We start from the raw sequence: 16,046 nt of genomic DNA on the forward strand, positions 1-16,046 counted from the left end.
ATAATGTAGGTATGAATACATACATACCCTGACCTACAAGCAACATCCACCTTTTAGCAAACAGGCCAGCTGGAGTAAGCAGTGCAAAGACAAGTTTGCCTTTAGTGATTCATAGCTAGTGCCATCCCTTGCAGCTAAAAGGGAAGCCTTTGTGAACTGCACAGGTGTGTAGACACATCAAATAAGGAAACTCAAAATGGAAAAACCCCTTACGCTGTGTAGGTATGTCTGATGTTAAACGAACGCTCAGAGGTATCAACATGTATCAGGAAACATGTATGGTTGAACATATTTTGGAAGATGCTTTAATACTTTGAATGGGATTTCCACTGAAAACCCCTTTAATGCAAACAATTTTCTTTCAGTTCTTTGCAAAGTCATGTGAATCCATTTGAGTAGCTTCAAACATTGAACAGATAAGACTTATTCAGTGCCATGTTAAGGTATGGTCAGAACTGGAAAGTGTATTAAAATAATTACAGCCTAAGACTTAAGCATTGCTTTTGCATTCATTCTCAATGGAAAATACTTTATACATAGTTGTTCATTTCCAATGCACTGTCTAGTACAGTGTAGGATTTTAGCAGCTTATTAAATAAATTTTTGCAACTTGAAATTCAACAGCCTTCACTTGTTAGGAACCATATTTAAAATGGCACTTTATTTAAAAAAAAAAAAAACAAAAAAAAAAAACATACGAGATGGAAAGCTTTAACTTAGAGGAAAAAAAGGCACATTTCAAATTAATGTTTAATACTCTTCGCCTTCATCCTCTGCTTCAGCACTATCTGCCCCAACTTCCTCATAATCCTTCTCCAGAGCAGCCATGTCCTCACGGGCCTCAGAGAACTCTCCCTCCTCCATACCCTCACCTACATACCAGTGCACAAAGGCACGCTTGGCATACATAAGGTCAAACTTATGGTCCAGTCTAGCCCAGGCCTCTGCAATAGCAGTGGTGTTGCTCAGCATACACACAGCCCGCTGTACCTTGGCCAGATCCCCACCTGGCACCACGGTTGGTGGCTGATAGTTGATACCAACCTTAAAACCAGTTGGGCACCAGTCCACAAACTGGATGCTACGTTTGGTCTTGATGGTGGCAATAGCTGCATTAACATCTTTGGGCACCACATCACCACGGTACAACAGGCAACAAGCCATATATTTACCATGACGTGGGTCACATTTCACCATCTGGTTGGCTGGCTCAAAGCAAGCATTGGTTATGTCTGCTACAGTCAGCTGCTCATGGTAGGCTTTCTCTGCGGAGATAACTGGGGCATAGGTGGCAAGAGGGAAGTGAATACGGGGATAGGGCACCAAGTTAGTCTGGAACTCGGTCAGATCTACATTCAGGGCTCCATCAAATCTAAGGGAAGCTGTGATAGAGGACACTATCTGACTAATAAGCCTGTTAAGATTGGTGTAAGAGGGGCGCTCAATATCTAGATTTCTACGGCAGATGTCATAAATGGCCTCATTGTCTACCATGAAAGCACAGTCTGAGTGCTCAAGGGTGGTGTGAGTGGTAAGGATGGAGTTGTAGGGCTCAACAACAGCAGTGGACACTTGGGGAGCTGGGTAGATAGCGAACTCCAGCTTAGACTTCTTTCCATAATCAACAGAGAGACGTTCCATCAGAAGAGAGGTGAAGCCAGAACCAGTGCCACCACCAAAGCTGTGGAAGACCAGGAAACCCTGAAGACCTGTGCATTGGTCAGCCTGTAGGAAAAAATATATATATCAGAAAAAAAATTTAATGTGCCAAATATTAAATATCCATACCATCCAAAATAAGCCTTCACTTACCAGTTTGCGGATCCTGTCAAGCACCAGATCAATGATTTCCTTGCCAATAGTGTAGTGACCACGAGCATAGTTATTAGCAGCATCTTCTTTTCCAGTGATCAGTTGTTCTGGGTGGAAAAGCTGGCGGTATGTACCAGTGCGCACCTCATCTGAAAAACAAACAAAAAACAAACGTTTTATTTAGCAAAAGAGTAAAAAAAACAAAAACATGTATTGCTGCAATCTAAACGACTCAACCACGTGAGCGGCATGAAATTAAAATGCAAACTATGGCGGAATGCGGTTTTGTTCAGTTTCCTTCCAAAGAAGGCTAATGAGTTAATGGTTATATGTATCCCAAAAAAAACCACTCAGATTCATAGACTGAAAAATCTAATTATGGCTCTTTGAATGAAACTAAAGAACAAAAATTGCTTTATCCTAAAGGCCCAAATAGGGCCAGTCCTGTAGAGGGTTGAACTTAAATGGGTTATCCAGGTTTTTAAAATTGACGGCCTATCCTTGGGATAGGACAAATATAAAAATTGTTGGAGGTCCAACATTTGGAAACCCTGCCGATCAACTGTTTGAAGGGGCCACGGTGCTTGTATGAGCGCCGCATTCTCTTCATTGTTTACATGGCTCTCCTCCTGGTTCGTACTTCCATGTGCTGTACATTGTAGGCACTGTGGCCCCTTCAAACAGATGATTGGCTAGGTTCCAAGAGTCAGATCCAAACTGATGTTATATTGATGGCCTATCCTAAGGGTAGGCCATCAATTTTAAAAACCCAGATAAACCCAAAACTCAATACGGACAACTCATGAATAAAATAAAATCTAATGGAGGCGCACACTGCAAAATCACTCACCAATAACTGTTGGCTCCAGGTCCACAAACACGGCTCTAGGGACATGCTTGCCAGCTCCAGTCTCGCTGAAGAAAGTGTTGAAGGAATCATCGCCTCCTCCAATGGTCTTGTCACTGGGCATCTGCCCATCAGGCTGGATGCCATGTTCCAGGCAGTACAGCTCCCAGCAGGCATTACCAATCTGCACACCAGCCTGACCAACGTGTATAGAGATGCATTCACGCTGAAAAGAAAAACAGATTATAATCTTCAAAACAGCCAGATCAGACTGCACCACTAATAGCGAATAACTCAACACAATAATAGACTCCTTTTTATATTCTCCGCAAAGCCCATTTAGTCCTTAAGTGCTATTAGGAGATCTAAGCAAGATAAGGTGCTTACCAATATAAAGCATGTATTACCTCTGGCCTGTTAACCTGATGCAGAATACTCAAGACCATATGTAGACAATACAGACATATGTAATACCTCGATGAATGAAATCACATGATACAATATGGGTGACATTTACAGAGCTGTATACAACTGCATATGCTACAGCATGGAAAATTTTACTTTATAATCAGTGATCTCTGCTAAAAGAAGAAAAAAAAAAGCCCATCGATTCTCTGCAAACACATTTAAATGCTGTAGGACTCCAATTTTGTAGATGCTTTCAGATGCATTATAAAAGTGGATGTTCCTTCCAAATTTTTTATATTCAGAATGGCAATTCACCCATATTTGCTAACAGTTTAACAAAATGGAGACAAAAATATTGGGACAGATTAACTAAAGACACGCTTATAGGTGTTGTCCACTACCGGACAACTGATGACCAATCCACCAGATAAGTCATCAGTATATGACCTGGGGTGATCCAACACCCGGTCCCTGCACCGGTATCAGCAGCTCCGGTGGCCTCTGGATGTCCATGCCGGTAGCAGCTGGCTCCGCTCACAGAAAAGCAACAGCTCTGCTCAAGTGAATAGGAGCAGAGCAGTTCTGCAGGGCGACTGCTATGCAATGTACGGAGCCAACTGCTTCCGGTTCCGTACATTGCATGCTGTGCAATGACATCCGGTGGCCTGCAGGAACCAGAGCAGCCGGGTGTCGTACCCCCACAGGTCACATACTGATGACCTATCTGTTGGATAGGTCATGCTGTCAGGTAGTGGACAACCCCTTCAATATGCAAGTCTTACTTTCAAGTTGCAGATTTACTAAATAGCACATGCCTCTTAAATTTGTTGTATCTTGTGTCCTAGCGCCGGAAATGGAAGTTTGTCAGTTGTGAGCCAACATTATAGCTGTTATTTCTGCTAGAATTTCCACCAGTTTCAGGAGAAACTACAGTAAATTTGCTGCACTGCGTGCCCCACCCATCTTTAGTTTTAGAAGGAAAAAAAAAAGAAGAAATTGGGTGAGCACTGTAACAGGGTAAACACAAATATGGTGTGCGGCATAATTTGACTCTATAAGAACAGCATGCTAACATTCTCCCATGATTTATTTTCTTAATGCAGAGCACGGTTGATGTAACTACATAACATGTCTGACCCTGAGCAGCTTCCAGCATTATATACAAAGCTCAATTGATGAATGTTCCGCCCAGTGTCCCTGGCACTCCCAAGTTAGTCTGTCCTATTGTTCTGCTTGGTGAAGCTTAATCATATGCTTCACATACTAATTTTTGTTCTACACTATAAACCGGCTGAAACGAGCACATTTCTCTCCCCTGACTCACTGAGGAATGCCAGCCCGGCAGCAACAGGATTAACCACACTATAGTGAAGCTAAAGCTTAAACCACTTCTGCTGTTCGAGCACGTGTCTACACACAGACATCTTACCAGCCGGGAGAATGGAAGACCACGTCACTCAATATGAACTGAATGTTTCAGGACACCACAACATTGGCACTAAAGCTTTTCTTCATAGTATTTTATAAGGTGCTCTGTTTGGCCATACCACTGAGAAAATGTAGAAAATTGCTGCCATTTCATCAGCCTATGGCAGATATTGGCTGCTGCGGTGGTCAGTCAAGGTCACTTGATGTGAAGTAATTTCATAGCATGGAAACGAGCAGCAAACGGACAGGAGAGATAAATATATATATTTATATCTATCTATTATAGTCACCTATTTTTCAATGTGACCAACCTAAAGTAATGACCATATTCAAGAAGTTCCCAGAGCCAAAATTGGGAAATAATCAGCTATTTTTCCATTGCATTCCTGGATCCAATGTTCTTGTACCCAGCATCACCCATTTTAGCTTGCACCTAGATTCTGCTGTGCCACATAGGGGAAGTTAATGTTTCTACACCACTTTGATGTAGAAATGTCAAGTCTGATCTCCCAACTTTCAAAAAAAAAAAAAAAAAAAGTGTGTGGCACTTAGAAAAATAGTGACACCAGAAACTTCTAACCATCCTGGCTGGCGTAGATTAGTTGCACAACATCCGAAGATGCGACAAATTAAGAGGCGTGCCTCTTAGCCTTTTTTTTTTGCATCTTACTTTAGATTACTTTTTATTCAGACTAGTTTAGTCTTAAGTCTCCCCCATGTCTGTTCTGATTGTAAATAAGACCATTTAGGTTCTGAGTTAACAGCAGTGAGTATTTATTTGCATAGCAAAAAAAAAAAAATTCAACTAAAAACATGCAAGCTGATTATTAACAGGAAGTTCTCCTATGCAATAATGATGAATCATGGTAATGAAATTTGTTTTAACATTCAAATTGGTATAAATGCAAAAAAAAAAACAACAAATAGCACAATAGACAGGTAAGAGCAAGCACTGCCAGAGAAAAAAAATAAAAAAAATGAGGGACCCTGCTGCATTTCTGAACATACCCTGTTAGATATGAAAGCAATTCTAGCAAATGTATGAATATACATATATAAATAAATGCTTCTCTATAGAGTGGATCCTCTTGACCAGACTGATGTGGCAGGATGTGTGATCAGTCATGGACCCCCATGTGACGTCACATCTGCACTGTACATGATACAGCAGCTCACCCGGAAGTTCTGCAGCTCTAAGATGTTCAGTGAGCAGATCATGAGTCATGGGCAAGTAGCGGGAAGCAATGACTTCATCTTCCAGCACACACCTTATACCCACTGCATATTCTGAGCTGGCATCAGACCAGTGATACTAGTGGGGCAACTAAAGGACCAATAAACTCATCATTCACGTTATGCGTCAGCTCCATTATGGAAAATAGTGAGCACATTTTTCCATTTGTAATTCCATTCATACCTCTACCACAACATGCGAAAAGAAATATCCAATACGAATTTGCCAGTTTACTGCCCTAAATGCATATTAAAAAAACCGCTAAACGCCACACGCTCCTGCCGCCACTTTGTGCCAGACCCCATTTTAGTTGGTGTCTTTGTTAGAGGGGCGTGGCTTTGCCGATAAGAAAGGGGATTCAGTAGCTGCACTGTATCCCACAACCGGCACGCTGCACTAAATGTCACCCAAGGTCTTTGGCTCAGACCCCCCGCCCCCCCCCATAAAAACACCTTATAGCATAATGCGGTAATAGATGGGCGTCACCCCTGCGCCCACAGACGCCATACAAAAAACCGCGCATCCATCAAAATCAATGGACGGCCTAGTAATTTCAATAGCACTGTCGCTTGAGTGAACGGCTCCGCCCTATAGTTCATCCATCTCCTGCAGGAGAGAACGTGTGCGTCAACCGACTCATTATCTACATTTCTGAGAACCTACAGAAATCCAAAAAAAGACGCAGGATGGAAAAATTATCGCACTGTTCACACTATTACAGATCCAGTTACTGCAGAAGCCGACAGACCGGATGCCATGAAGGGCCCGTGAGGTTTCCTTTCTTTCAGGACAGCATGGGATATTATCCTGGCCCTCAGAATGGGAGGGGGGATGCAGCCTAGCGCCGCTCCAGTCACCGAATAGGAAACCGCTCACGTGACTATTGGTGACATCACCACCATCCACGTTCACAGTTGAGAAAATATTCATATATTGCAGAAAAACCCAAATATGGCAATTTACATAAAGAAAGCCATGGCGATAACGCAAGAGGCTCAACATGTCACACAACACGTGCACAAAGCCGCTCTCTATCCAATTGTCCCAGAAGCTTCCGGAACAGCACGGTATAATAGCGCTCTCTGTAACCTACGCAGCCGGGAAAGGAGGGAGAACATTCTCAGGTCCCATACTAAAGGTTCCCGCCAGAATAACGGCTCCCATGCAGCGGGAGGATGGCGGTAAAGCATAACGTGAAAAGCTTAGGCGGGGCACTTCCCGCTACAAAAAGGATGCTTTGATTGACAAGGTTCTGGCGCTCTCCCCCTCACATCACTTACCATGATTGCTCAGTTAGGACGTTCCACAAAGTAAAGACAGAGATCGAGCGTTCGAAGACGTCTAGATTCTCACCGACCGACAGTTATGAGTCTCGGTAAGAACTGCCCTGGAATGCGTTCTGAGCAGGCGCTTTTAACAACTTTGTAGTCGTGACGTCACTCGGGCGGGCACACTGGATAGGCGGGGTTTTACCGGCTATTGGTTCCTTCGAACATTCGAAAGAAAACGTCACGTAGAGAGCAGAGCGCAGCGGCGGCCGGAAGCGCAGGGTCACGTGGTTAGAGGTTCTTATGTTGGTGTGGGAGGAGAGAGGCTTATCAGGGTTGTGCAGATGCTCAGGTCTGGTCCCCAGTAACGCCAAACATGGTAATGACCTGATATCACGGCTCTACTGACATGAGGACTTGGCATTGTTCTATTTGTTGAATTCGAGGTACACCGCTCCCATGTTGTGAGGGCCAAGTATATCATGTCGGTTTGGTTCCTCAAGTTCTCCTATCTAGTTATATGGTGCCTCCTCCGTAGAAACGAGATTACAGCCCCTCCCCCTTCACTTAGGATCCAGACGGGCCTGTTCACACAGTTTTTTGCAGGCAGAAAACTGCCTGGAAAAATCAGCTCCGGTTTTTTAAGTGGTTTTGCACCACACACATTTTTTGCTGTGATTTTAGACTAATTTTTTTCCCTATTCAAGAGACCAAGTGAAATTGATTTCAATGAGGTTTTTGAGGCGGAAAACGCCTCAAGATAGGGCATGCTCACGGTAAAAAAAACGCCTCCACCTCCAATTGAAGTCAATGGGAGTCAATTTCGGCCGTTTTTTGCCGCAGTTGTTTCCGTGGCAGAAAACTCAGTGTGAACAGGGCCTAAAGGCTCTATTATACGGGCCAATGCTCGTTCATCAGCTGATCGTATCATTTGTGCAGCAGAAAATATTGTTGTCGGCACATTTCCCCAGGAGACAAGCTGCTGACAAGATGGAAATATATCGGGACCAGCGGTCGCAGTAACGTTTGCTCATCCCCATAAGTAAACAAGCGTTGTTCCTTGTCAAAGGAGCAAACAAGCGGCAATCAACAAGCTGTCTCATTGATAAGCGCTAGTTACATGGCCCATATTGGGCTGTGTAGTAGGACCCCTAGAGTTTATAACCTATAGGGCCTCATTCAGACAGCCATAATACCACTGCATTTTATTGTCCGTATTACAGCAGCAAGTCGCAGCCCAGCTGCGTGTCTGATCAATAATGGCTGTGTAGGTCCCTACGATGCTGTGTGGGCCATTAGTCCTGCTGTTAGTCTGAAACTTGTGACCAAAATACGGATGCTAATATGCCGCTGCTTTCTGACTGACTGATTGAAGCTACTGTATGTAACTGTTGTAGTTCCTGTGCAGTGCCGGTTCAGGAGTGCTGCTGTGTAGGAGAAAAGCAGAAGAAGCTGCTGCACAGGAGAAATGCAGAAGAAGCTGCTGCACTTTATAGAATGTAGCACTGTCATTTTAGACACCGGCCTCATTCCAACCAAAATCAGGAGGGAATGCAAAAAGAGGAGTATAAATCTCTCTGTTCTATTTCCCCAGTGTTTAGGATCTGGTCCTGATTTAGGCCCCATGCACACGACCGTAAAAACGCCCATAATTACAGGCCCATAGACTTCTATTGGCCATGGGTACCTTCCTGTTTGCGTACGGGAAGATGCCCGGGCCGTTGAAAAATATAGAACATGTCCTATTTCAGGCCAGAATTACGGCAAGGGCAGGCCCATAGAAGTTTATGGGGCTCCTGTAATTATGGGTGGCTACGTGTGTGCTACGCGTTGCTAGGCGACATCAGGGGATATCAATTTTTGAATAAAGAGAAGCAGAGAAAATTGCGATAGTTTATATGGCGTCTGTGACGATCAAGTGACCCTTTTAAGGGGTTTGTACATGATTGTGACATCATTTCCAGCCCCCCCTTTTTTTTACGGTTCTGTAAATATGGGTTAAAAACGTGTGACAAAGAACCTGTAGTTACGGCCAGTATTTACGGGAGGGAAAAAATACGGTTGTGCGCATGGGGCCTTAGGCTTCAAAATACAGATGTCAAATACTGGCCAAGTCCGCAATGTGTAAATGAGGCCATATACTAGAGATGTATGTGCTGGGACAACCCCTATGGTTAAAGCTACCTTTTTGTTTATATTTTATAGACCGTGTGAGTCTGGACCCTAAGGATATGTTCACATGCAAAAGATTTGTTCCAGAAATTTCTGCCTCTATCCCATGCATCTGAATAGGGCCTGCAGAAATCCACATACATGTTGTAGAAACCAACCCATATAAATATACAACGTTCACCCACTGACAGGTGAAGTGAATAACATTGAGTATCTTGGGACATTGGTGCCTGTCAAACAATGGGATATATTAGGAAGTAAGTGATGAACAGTCAGTTCTTGAAGTTGATTGGTTGGAATCAAGAAAAATGGGCAAGTATAAGGATCTGAACAATATTTCACGAGGGCCAAGTTATGTTGGCTAGATGACTGGGCCAGAGCATCTCCAAAATGTCAGGTCTTGTAGGGTGTTCTCGGTATGCCGGGGAAAGTACCTACCAGGGGCATAGCTAAAGGCTCATGGGCCCCGATGCAAAAGTTCTCCTTGAGCCCCCTCCAAACTTCTCATGGCCGACATGCAGCACTAGCAGCCAGGGGCGTCACTAAGGTCTTAAAACGTCAGGGGAAATAGCCCCAATAAATATACTGCCCTCAAAAAAATAAAAAATGTGTGTAAAACAGCATATCTATAGCACTACGACCCTATAGCTATGGATAGGATTAGATACAGTGGCTCAGCAGACAGTATCGCACATGATAGGATTAGATATAAGGCCCAGCTCGCTGACATTGCGGCTCCAGCGCTGGACCAGGGAATGTAAGATAATAATTGTTTTGCTTTCTTATGTGTTACAAATTATTTTTGTGTGTTTGTGTTTTTTTACAGTTTCGGTTGTTGGACTATGTCTGATTTGAGGACTACTTCGATGATGGCGGTTTTTTAATTCTCATTAAAATGGTTATCGCAGGTTGTTTGGGGGTTTTTCATTTCAATAAAATATTTTTTCTATGTCTTTTTCTAAACTTTATTACTACCACCTTAGTAATGGCCGCTGGCTGATTGACAGTGTCCATTTCTAAGGCTTAATGTTAGCCAGTGAAAAGGTTAACACTAACCCCCCCATTATTACCCCTGTATCCACCGCCACCAGGGGTACAGGGAAGAGCCGGATACGATCTAGTACCCAACTACCTGTAGTGATTGACAGGTGCTGGGGCGGCCGCAGGTTGGGAGAGGCCAGAAACAGTGGCTCTTGCCACCCTGGTAATGTGAAGTGGTAAAAAGTCTACGTGTAGCTCCAGTCTACTAGAATTCATAATGACATGAGAGAAAATGACGTTGGTGTAGGTCCATGGTCTCTCCTGAGCACTCAAACTACTGTGTCACCGCTTGGAAAATTCCGTCAGTGGAAATCTCTAATTCCACATTTGGCCCTGAGCTGAGATTTCAGAGACCAGCACTGTGTGATCTTTATGTACTCATGGCTAACATCAAGAGCTGTGTATGTGATTTGTCTAAATCAGAAACTATATGGGCTGGCATTGTGTAGCAATGCATGCCCAAACAGTGCCAGTCCGCCTAGGGCCCGGATTTTTTATGACAAAAGTTTTGTGGCTTTTGCTGTTAAGGAAAACTAACATTAAATGTTCAGAGGATAGAAATCTTTAAATACAAATACATTTGCGATTTCAGAATTTTCTTAACAGCTATAGAGAAAACTATCAACAAATTAAGTTCAAAGGGTTAATATATTTTCTACTCGCATTTATAGTTGCATTGTGTAAAGCAGGGGTCTAAAGCACGCGGGCCGCATGCGGCCCCTGGGGCTGTCATCTGCGGCCCGCGGGACACAGAGCCGCTAGTATCGGCTCTGCTCAGAGACTCTGGAATTCCCTGACATCGCTGTCCACATATGAACAGCGATGTCTGGGGCTTCCCCAGAGCCGGAGTCCCGAGCAGAGCGCTGGTGTCGGCTATGCTCCGGGACTCTGTGGAATTCCCTGACATCGCTGTCCACATATGAACAGCGATGTCTGGGGCTTCCCCAGAGCCGGAGTCCCGAGCAGAGCGCTGGTGTCGGCTCTGCTCCGGGACTCTGTGGAATTCCCTGACATCGCTACCCATATATGGACAGTGTGTCAGGGTCTTGCCCAGAGCGGAGCAGAGCGCTGGTGTCGGCTCTGCTCCTGGACTCTGGAATTCCCTGACATCGCTGTCCACATATGAACAGCGATGTCTGGGGCTTCCCCAGAGCCGGAGTCCCGAGCAGAGCGCTGGTGTCGGCTCTGCTCCGGGACTCTATGGAATTCCCTGACATCGCTGCCCATATATGGACAGTGTGTCAGGGTCTTGCCCAGAGCGCTGGTGTCGGATCTGCTCCTGGACTCTGTGGAATTCCCTGTCCACATATGAACAGCGATGTCTGGGGCTTCCCCAGAGCCGGAGTCCCGAGCAGAGCGCTGGTGTCGGCTCTGCTCCGGGACTCTATGGAATACCCTGACATCGCTGCCCATATATGGACAGTGTGTCAGGGTCTTGCCCAGAGCGCTGGTGTCGGCTCTGCTCCTGGACTCTGTGGAATTCCCTGTCCACATATGAACAGCGATGTCTGGGGCTTCCCCAGAGCCGGAGTCCCGAGCAGAGCGCTGGTGTCGGCTCTGCTCCGGGACTCTGTGGAATTCCCTGACATCGCTGCCCATATATGGACAGTGTATCAGGGTCTTCCCCAGAGCAGAATCCCGGGCAGAGCGCTATTATCGGCTCTGCTCCGGGACTCTGGGGAAGCCTCTGACATCGCTGTCCATACATTGACAATGATGTCAGGGGCTTCCCCAGAGCAGGAGTCCCAGTGATGTCAAGAGCACAGCTGGAGTCCCAGGAAGAGCCTACTAGCGCTCTGCCTGGGACTCAAGCTCTGGGCAAGCCCCTGACATCACTGGGGCAGCCTCTACAGAGGGCACTTTGGCAGCCTCTACAGAGGGCACTGTGGCAGCCTCTACAGAGGGTACTGTGGCAGCCTCTACAGAGGGCACTGTGGCAGCCTCTACAGAAGGCACTGTGGCAGCCTCTACAGAGGGCACTGTGGCGTTATCTACAAGTGGGTGTGTGACAATATCTGAAGAGGACACTGGCATTATCTAGGGGTGTGTTGCATTATCTACAGAGGGCACTGTGGCCTTATCTGCAGAGGGCACTGCGGCAGCATCTAAAAAGGGGCTGCCCAATCTTGACATGTGTGCTAACTGAGCCGCCGGACTGCATTTAGCGACACTTAAACTGGAAAGCTGGATTGTTGAAATAAACACGTGGAGAAATATCTCAAATTTTAAACCTAGCGCTATTATTATAGTAATGTAGTATTATTATTCTAGTAATATAGTGTTATAGTAGTTCAAATAACTAATTGATTAACAATAATTTTGTATTGTATCAAATTTGAAAGTAATGCGGCCCGTCAAATTCCCATTTTTTCTATATGCGGCCCACTTACCCGGCCGAGTTTGAGACCCCTGGTGTAAAGTGACACTACGCTTGATATAATTTTGTGCTTGGCCAGATCTAGGCTTGTAGTATAAAGTATTATTATATATGTAATTTCTGTGGGGATTTAAGCTGAAGAGAGTCATCTATATATTATGATCATTTGAATCAACTATGACTCATCCACCTGTTTTAAAGTGGATCTGTCATGAAAATATGCTGCCTTATTTAAGTTATGACTTACAGAAATGTTGATGAATGTAAAGTAATGCACCTAGGACGCAATAATAGTATTAATGCATATACATTAAATGGAATAAAACTGGGGATAATAAGCTAAGCTGCGGTACTCAATGTCAAGCAGCAGCTGCAAAAGCAAATAGGATTTTAGGGTGCATAAAAAGAGAGAGAATGCCTGTGATTCAAATGTAATATTACCCCTTTATAAATCCCTTGTAAGGCCACATCTTGAATATGGAATTCAGTTTTGGCCTCCACATTGTAAAAAGGATGTAGGAAAACTGGAGAGGGTTCAAAGGCGGGTAACTAGATTATTAAATGGTATGAGAGGTGTCCCTTATAATGAAAGGCTAGAGAAATTGGGCTTGTTCAGCTTGGAAAAAAGATGCCTTAGAGGTGATCTTATTAACATGTTTGTGTGGTTAATACAATAAGCTAGCACATGATCTGTTCTTTCCAAGGACCAGGGGACATTCATTGCATGTGGAAGAAAGAAGTTTCACACACAAATCTAGGAAAAGATTCTTTACTGTAAGGATATGTTCACACGTAGTGTTTTCAGCCATTTTTCGGGCCATAAACGTCCAGAAAAACGGATGAAAAATCAGAAGCAGAACGTCTACAAACACCCTTCCCATTGATTTCAATGGGAAATACGGTGTTCTGTTCCGACGGGGCGTTTTTTTACGCCTCCTTTTCCGGAAAAAAAGTGCAGGTCACTTCTTGGGACATTTTTGGAGCTGTTTTTCATAGACTCTATAGAAAAACAGCTCCAAAAAACGGCCGTAAAAAACGCTGCGAAAATCGCGAGTTGCTCAAAAAACATCTGAAAATCAGGAGCTGTTTTCCCTTGAAAACAGCTCCGTATTTTCAGACGTTTTTGACTCAGCATGTGAACATACCCCTTAGAGTAGTCGAACTATGGAATGCCCTACCCCAAGAGGTAGTAATGGCAGACACTATGTCAGCATTTAAAAAAAAGGCTAAATGATTATTTACTGACAAATGGCATTGAAGATTATAATTAATCAAGCAATAAATGACGTGTAATTGATTGAAAAAGGTTGGACTTGATGGACCTGTGTCTGTAACTATGTAACTAAGAAGCACTCCAGCAATTTTTTTTGCCTATATAGTGCAGCATAGGCATCCCATGATTTTTCTAGCTGTACAGAAGCAGAGGGGGGCAGAGTCTCATCACACTGGACTTGCTCTGCTCCGAGTCCTAAGTGCAACAAGTGATAGGTCAGTGACTCAGAACTTCTCTCCTCACACTTCAGATCCTCAGTGTATCCTATGCAGCTTCAGCCTGTCTCCTCTGCATTCTGCTTGTGATAGGTTTCTCCATGTCAGTTTTTACACATGAGGCAGAGGAGAGCAGCATCTTATAGAAATAAGAAAAGGTTCAAAATGTATAGATGCTACTGAGCTGGGAAGAAATAAATGACACTGCTAGAATTTTGCTGGTGAGTTAGCAGGATGTATGAAAAATAAAATGCTGGAGTGCTTAATTAAAGTAATAGTGACTCTGCTGTATTCATGAGCCTGGTGCTTCCCCAGCTCTACCCACCTTCTTCAGCCACCTTTCCAAATGGTTGACAGTCATCGATGTACAGTGACTTGCAAATGTATTCACCCCTTGGTGTTTTTTTGCATTACAACTTGGAATTAGATCAGTCACATGATGTCAGTATAAATACACCTGCTCTGAAAGACCCATGAGTCTGCAACACCACTAAGCAAACAACATGAAGACCAAGCAGCTCTCCAAATAGGTCAGACACAAAGTTATGGAGATGTATAAATCAGGGTTGGGTTATAAAAAAAAATATATATATATCCCAAACTTTAAACATTCCACAGAGAACTATTAGATCCATTATAACAAAATGGAAAGAACATGGCAGAACTGCAAAACTGAGAAGGCTGCCCACCAAGACTGACAGACCGGGCAAGGAGGGCAATAATCTGAGATTAAACAAAGATACCAACGATAACACTGAAGAAACTCAAAAGATCCACAACGGAAATAGAAGTATCTGTCCATCAGACCACTATAAGGCCTTGTTCATACAGTTTTTTGCAGGTGGAAAAATCTGCCTCAAAATTCCTCCAGGAAAGTGCCCGGGACAGCACAAAAAGCTAAAGGTTTCTGGTTTTTGTTCTTAATTATTGTTTGTGCCATAGTAAAAAAAAGTATTTTGCACCTTTAAATTGATAGGTATATTTTGTAATTCAAATTGTACAAGTCCCCAAAAATCTATTTTGATTCAACAGAACAGGAAAAGCACCAATGGGCATGAGTACTTTCGCAAGGCACTGTATTTGCCTGTACACATCGGCAACTGATTATCCAAACAACACAATATTTTTTTTGTGCTAGTAGCTAGTCAGACCTGTTCTTAGCAGTGCATCATATTTTCATGACAAATCCCCATATGAATTTTTAGGGCGCCCGTTAAGCGTTTTTATTCTGTAATAGAAGGGGCTTCTGTTGTGTAAAATCTACTACTATGGGAACAAAGGATAAAGCAAGCCAATCTGCCCTCGGGGAAAGAAGTTATCTTCGTTACAGGTCGTTATAGAGAGATTTCGACTTTAATATCACCTGTTGGTCATGGCTGTATCCATGGAATCACTGTGCCATAAATGTGCGTTTAAGGGAGTTTTGAAAAATGTAAATGTTAGGCGGGCTCCCACTGTTGTGTCAATGTAAACCTTGGTGATACAATCGTTCGGGTTCACCCTTTTGTACAAGTAAACTGGGTCTAAGTTAAGGCCTTTAGGACTGTACTGTCACAGTACCTGTTAGGGCATACTTCAGGTTATACTTCAATTATCATGCACTTATATAGACCTCTCATTGGGAAAAAAACGGAAGAGAAAAACGCCTCAAAAACCCCATTGAAATCAATGGGAGAAGTAAAATAAACGGGGAAAAAACGCTTGCGGTTATTTCATCTTTCTGTTGAAGAGATATCTAAAAAAAAAAGCGTCAAAAATCTCGACAACAAGCGAGTGTGGTGCAAAACCACTTAAAAAAAACCAGGGATGATTTTTCCAGGCACAATTTTCTGCCTGCAAACAACTCCATGTGAACATACCGTAAAGTTGCCAAAAACGTTTTTCTTTAAAATAAAAAAATAAATAAACTTTAGTAAATATAAACATGACAAAACATTACCTAGCATTGACATATTTTGTATCCCCATAATC

The 16,046-nt window shown here is 43.6% G+C and overlaps 1 protein-coding gene across 1 annotated transcript; it reads right to left on the reverse strand.

The window, feature by feature from the left end:
- Positions 1 to 289: 289 nt before the first annotated feature.
- On the reverse strand, positions 290 to 7,137 carry LOC142742440 (tubulin alpha chain). The gene is made up of 4 exons (XM_075852178.1): positions 7,010 to 7,137; positions 2,663 to 2,885; positions 1,813 to 1,961; positions 290 to 1,725 (listed from the first exon to the last, which is right to left on the reverse strand). The coding sequence occupies exons 1-4, from the start codon at positions 7,010 to 7,012 to the stop codon at positions 751 to 753; spliced, it is 1,350 nt and encodes a 449-aa protein (XP_075708293.1). The 5' UTR covers positions 7,013 to 7,137; the 3' UTR covers positions 290 to 750.
- Between the last annotated feature and the right edge of the window lie 8,909 nt (positions 7,138 to 16,046).

Source organism: Rhinoderma darwinii, chromosome 2 (assembly GCF_050947455.1).
Source record: "Rhinoderma darwinii isolate aRhiDar2 chromosome 2, aRhiDar2.hap1, whole genome shotgun sequence".
NCBI lineage: Eukaryota > Metazoa > Chordata > Amphibia > Anura > Rhinodermatidae > Rhinoderma > Rhinoderma darwinii.

Coding starts and splice junctions, on each gene's coding strand:
- LOC142742440 (XM_075852178.1), bottom strand. Junction 1,962..2,662: donor CCTGGAGCCAACAGTTATTG/GTGAGTGATTTT, acceptor TTTGTTTTTCAG/ATGAGGTGCGCACTGGTACA. Junction 1,726..1,812: donor TTGACAGGATCCGCAAACTG/GTAAGTGAAGGC, acceptor TTTTTCCTACAG/GCTGACCAATGCACAGGTCT.